This window comes from Cnephaeus nilssonii (genome assembly GCF_951640355.1).
Source record: "Cnephaeus nilssonii genome assembly, chromosome: X".
Classification (NCBI taxonomy): domain Eukaryota; kingdom Metazoa; phylum Chordata; class Mammalia; order Chiroptera; family Vespertilionidae; genus Cnephaeus; species Cnephaeus nilssonii.
Window position 1 is genome coordinate 102098596 of NC_137071.1, and position 5726 is coordinate 102104321.

The 5726-nt window shown below is 35.8% G+C and overlaps 1 protein-coding gene across 2 annotated transcripts; it reads right to left on the reverse strand.

Annotated features, from left to right (window-relative positions):
* Positions 1–4887: 4887 nt before the first annotated feature.
* Positions 4888–5328, reverse strand: LOC307095961 (RING-box protein 2-like; the record flags this gene model as incomplete). Of its 2 annotated transcripts, none has more annotated exons than XM_079765599.1 (2): positions 4888–5013; positions 5161–5328. In XM_079765599.1, 2 exons carry the CDS (start codon positions 5326–5328, stop codon positions 4888–4890), a joined length of 294 nt encoding a protein of 97 aa, XP_079621725.1. The 2 variants fall into 2 exon arrangements, with proteins under 2 accessions (XP_079621725.1, XP_079621724.1); XM_079765598.1 differs by having other exon boundaries at positions 4888–5010; positions 5110–5328.
* Positions 5329–5726: the final 398 nt, after the last annotated feature.

Here is a 5726-nt window from a genome sequence, read left to right on the forward strand (position 1 = left end):
TTTTCATTTTGATGCTGGCTTCTTTTGCTGGGAAGGAGCTTTTTATTTTTAGTCCAACTTGTTCATTTTTTCCCTTTGTTTATCTTGCCCTAAGCATTGTATCAGTGAAAAGTTTGCTACATGAAATGTCTGATATTTTGCTGCCTAGGTTTTCTTCATGGATTTTTATGGTTTCACAGCTTTATTTAAGTCTTTTATCCATCTTGAGTTTATTCTTGTGCATGGTGTAAGTTGGTTGTCTAGTTTCATATTTTTTACACGTACCTGTCCAATTTTCCTAACACCATTTATTGAAGAAACTGTTTTTACTTCATTGTATGCTCTTACCTCCATTGTTAAGTATTAATTGAGCATAATGGTTTGAGCCAATTTCTGGGTTCTCTGTTCTGTTCCATTGATCTATATGCCTGTTCCTGTGCCAGTACTTGGATGCTTTGATTACCGTGGCTTTATAGTATAGCTTGATACCCAGTATGGTGATCCCTCTAAATTTGTCCTTCTTTCTCAAGATTGTTTTAGCTATTTGGGGACTTTTATTTTTGGTTCCACATAAAATTTTAGAGTGTTTTAGGTCTGCAAAATATGCCATTGGTATTTTATTAAGGATTGCAATGAATCTATAGGTTGCTTTGGGTAGTATAGACATTTTAATGATGTTAATTCTACCAGTCCATGAACACAGTATATTCTTCCACTTGCCTATATCTTCCTCTAACTCTTTTTACAACATCCTGTAGTTTTCTGAGTATAAGCCTTTACCTCCTTGGTTAACTTTATTCCTATCTTAATTATTTTGTTGCAATGGTAAATGGGATTGTTGGTTTTTTTTTTTTTTTGTTTTTTTTTTTTTAGTTTCTCTTTCTGAGAGTTTAGTTTTGGTGTATAAAAATGCCATCAATTTCTGGGTGTTAATTTTGTATCCTGCTACATTGGCAAATTCATTAATTAAATCTAGTCAGTTTTTGGTGGAGTCTTTAGGGTTTTCTATGTACAATATCATGTTATCTGCAAATAATGACAGTTTTATTTCTTCCTTTCTGATTTGGATGCCATTTATGTTTTCTTATTGTCTGAAGGCTGTGGCTAAGACTTCCAGTACTATGTTGAATAAGAGTGATGAAAGCAGATATCCCTGTCTTGTTCTTGTTCTTAGGGGAAATGGTTTTAATGTTTGCCCATTGAGTATGCTGTTGGCTGTAGGTTTGTCATATATGGCCTTTCTTATATTGAGGTAGGATCCCTCCATTTCCACTTTGCTGAGTTTTTTTTTTTTTCTTCCAAAATGTGTGTTGTATTTTGTTGAATGCTTTTTATGTGTCTACTGACATGAACATGTGATTTTTGTCTTTTGATTTGTTTATGTGATATATAATGTTTATTGATTTGTGAATATTGTAACAACCTTGGATCCTTGGAATAAATCCCACCTGGTCATGGCATATGCTCTTTCTTAATACATTGCTGGATCTGATTTGCTAATATTTTGTTGAGTATTTTAACATCTATGTTCATCAGGGTTATTGGCCTGTAATTATCTTTCTTTGTAGTGTCTTCATCTGGTTTTAAAATTAAGATAATGCTGGCCTCATAAAAAGACCTTGTATGTGTTTCTTCCTCTTGGAATAATTTGAGGAGGATAGCTGTTAGTTGTTTTTTGAATGTGTGGTAAAACTCCCCTGTGAAGCTGTCCACACCAGGGCTTTTGTTTGCTGGGAGTTTTTATTATTACTGCTTCAATTTCATCGGTAGTTATCAGCCTATTCAGGTTTTGTGATTCTTCTTGATTCCGTTTGGAAGATTGTATTTTTATAAGAATTTGGCCATTTCATCCACATTGTCCAGCTAGTTGACCTATAGTTTTTCTTACAATCCTATGTATTTCTGTGCGGTCAATTGTTACTTCACTTATTTTGTTTCTGATTTTACTTATTTGGGTATTCTCTCTTTGTTTCTTGATGAGTCTGGTTAAAGGTTCATCAGTCTTGTTTATCTTTCCAAAGAATCAGTTCCTGGTTTCATTAATCTTTTGTATTGTATTTTTCATCTCTATGTCATTTATTTCTGCTCTGACCTTTATTATTTACTTCCTCCTACATACTCTGAGCTTTTCTTGCTGTTCTCTTTCTAATTTTTTTAAGTTGTATGGTTAAGTAGTTTATTAATAATTTTTCTTGTTTTTTGAGATAGGCTTGTAGGCTTGTAGTGCTATGAACCCTCTCCAACCTGGGACTACTTTGCTGTATCCCATATATTTTGGTTTGTTGTGTGTTCCTTTTCATTTGTTTCCAGGAAGGTTTTTTTTATTTCTTTTTTTTTTATCTCATTGGTAACCCATTCATTGTTTAATAACGTGCTACTTAGTCTTCATGTGTTTGAATATTTTTGAGTGTTTTACTGTAGTTGATTTCTAATTTCACACCATTGTGATCCAAGAAGATACTTGTTATGATTTCAATCTTCTTGAACTTGTAGAGGCTTGTTTTGTGCCCTAACATGTGGTCGATCTTTGACAGTGACCCATATGCACTTTGAGAAGAATGTATAGTCTGCAGCTTTGGGGTGAAATATTCTGTAAATGTCAATTAAATCCATCTAATCCAGTTTGTCACTTAGAGTGACTGTTTCCTTGTTGATTTTTTGGTCTAGAATATCTATGCAGTGAAGTCAGTGGAATGTTAAAGTCCCCTAGTGTGACTGTATTGTTGTCAATCTCACCCTTAAAGCCCTCCAGAAGTTTTTTTGTTTGTTATTTTGTTTTATATTTAGGTATATTGCATGTATATATATTTACCAGGGTTATATACTCTTATTATCTTCTTAGATCTGAAGTTCTTGTTAGATCAATCTCTTTAGTATTATGTAGTGACCTTTATTGTCTCTTGTGATGGCCTTCATTTTGAAGTATGTTTCATAAGGTGTAACTATTACTACCCCAGAAATTTTTTATTTTCTGTTTTCGTGGAAATTTTTTTCCATCCCTTTATTCTCATCCTGTATGAGTCATTTGTTCTAAAGTGGTTCTCTTGTAGACAGCATATATTTGGGTCATGTTTTTGTATCCATTCAGCTACACTATGTCTTTTGATTGAAGCATTTAACCCATTTACATTTAAGGTTATTATTAATAGATACTTATTGCCATTCTAATTCTTTATACCTATGCTTCTCTATCTCTCGATTTCTTCTAATTACAGCAGTCCCTGTAACATTTCTTGCAGTGCTGTTTTGGTGGTTTTAAACTCCTTTAGCCCTTTTTGTCTGGGAAGCTCTTTATTTCACCATCTATTTTTTGAATGACAGCCTTGCTGGATATAGTACTCTTGGTTTCAGATCATTGTTTTTCATTTCCTTGAATTCTCCATGCCATTTATTCCTGACCTGTAGAGTTTCTGATGAAAACTCAGCTTACAGCCTTATGGGATCTCCTTTGTATGTAACAAATTGCTTTTCTCTTGCTGCCTTTACAATTCTCTTTGTCTTTAATTTTTGGCATTTTAATGATGATGTGTCTGGGTGTGGGGCTGTTTTGTATCTTCTTGCTTAGGACTCTGTGTGCCTCCTAAACTTGCATGACATTTTCCTTCACCAGGTTAGGGGAGTTTTCTGCCATTATTTCTTCAAAAAGTTTCTCTATCCCTTGCTCACTTTCTTCACATTCTGGTACTCCCATGATGCAAATATTGTTAGGTTTCATGTTGTTCCACAGCTCCCTTAAGTTGTCCTCCTGTTTTATAATTGTTTTCTCTTTTTTGTTCTCTGATTCAGTGATTTTTTTCTACCCTGTTTTCTAAATCACTGATTTGATCCTCAGCTTCTCCCAATCAGCTGTGTATTTCTTCCAACCTGTTCTTTATTAGTGCAATGTCATTCTTCATTTCTGATTGGCCCTTTTTCATAGTTTCTATATCTTTCCTCCTGTTGTTGAGCATCCTTATAATCATTATTCTGAATTAAATATCTGATAAATTTCTTATCTCCATTTCACTTAGCTCTTCTTCTGGATAATTCTCTTGTTCTTTCATTAGGGGCTTGTTTTTGTTGTTGTTTTGTGTTTTCTTTTTTGAAGTAAACAGAATAAACTGTTTATTAAAACACTGTGTAATAAAATAAAAATTTTTTGACCCAATGCTATAGTGATAAACATTTTCCTCTTATTAATAGTCCACCTGAAATACAGTTAAATTATACCATAATCTGATTAAAACTTGAAAATACCCCTGATCTTTACCATTGAATGACTGAACAGTGAGGTGTGCAGATCTATGTTTCTTTGATGAGTCAATGATAGAGGATGATAACCTAAAAGATAAGCAAAATCCCATACACCCAAAGATGAAATCTTATTTACCCTGATCTCTGGCCCAAACCTGAAATTGTCATATCAAATAAATATTTAATGAATCACCCCCTTTCCTGTCTAAATTAAATACCAGGTACAAATTAAGGATAAGAGTTGGGTTTTAAACTGCATTTTATTTGTTACTATAACATTGTCTTTTTTTTAACTGGTCAACCTTAAGCATGCAAAAAGTTCTCTTCAGAATGGAACTGCTTCCACAGCCCCTCAGATATCAATAAGTAAATTTATAAAGGTCATTCAATTTGTAGTTCTCTCCTCCTTTATAGCACTTCTGAGCAGTGTGACACATATCACAGAGATAGGAAAAAACATCTTTAATAAATTATCTTCTTAATTGTAGAGAATTTCTGAAAATAAAACTGACAAAATGCTAACCCAATGCCTTTGATGAGTCCTCAAAGACCAAAGATCCATCTCTTCCTACTTGAAGACTTAGTCCTCCGGAGTGTCCTGGGCATTGTAGGGCACTTGATAAGGTGATCCACCTAGGCTCTGGACAAATGCACTAAGAAGCTCTTTCACCGGTCTCATTTGCTGAATCTTTGGACCACCCAGTCTTGATGGCAGAGAGGGCAGTGATTGTTCTGTTTCACCCTCAGGGACATGCAGCAGTTGTGGAAGAAATTATTGCATTCTCCCCAAACCAATATGTAAGGTTTGTGCTTTGGGGATGTCCCACCACAGCTCTAGAATCTGTGAATGATGTGGTGGCCCCAGATCCTGTACAGCTCCATATGCTGTCTTCCAACACAATCCTCTTGTTTGTTTTCAGCTTGACATCGAAGACAGGCATCTATCACCTGGACCCTGCAGATGGTGCACGTATCGCACTCCATGTGCCAGCTCCACATGGCCACTGCGTTCCACTTCTTGAGAGAGAACATTTTGTCACCTCCCGACTTGAAGAATATGCTCCCATAGTGAGAGGACAGGGCACAGGGCGCCTTACCATCTTCCAGGTCTGTCATGGCGGCTGCACAGAGCAGTTGTAGAGACGTTGGGTCAGGTGGGGCTGATTTTTTTGTCTCCCTATTTTGGCTGCCTGTTTGGGTTTGTGTCTATATATTAGGTAGATCTGCTGTGACTTACAGTTCATGGTGTAGGACAATGTAAGATGCTATTTGTGACTGGCCATGAGTACCATTTGGAGCTATCAGCACTCCACAGCTTATGGCTCCCTTTTTTGAGCCTGAGTGCCTTTGGAAAGGTCCAAGATGTACACCAAGGTCTGCTTTTCCTAGCCATGGGTCCAGAAGGAGATCAGGCAAAGACTCAAAGCTTCCAGAGATCTGCCTCTACCTTCAGTTTTATTGTTATTCTCAGTCTTAATTAGCTTCAGGTTATCAACCTCAGCAAGGTGTAGACT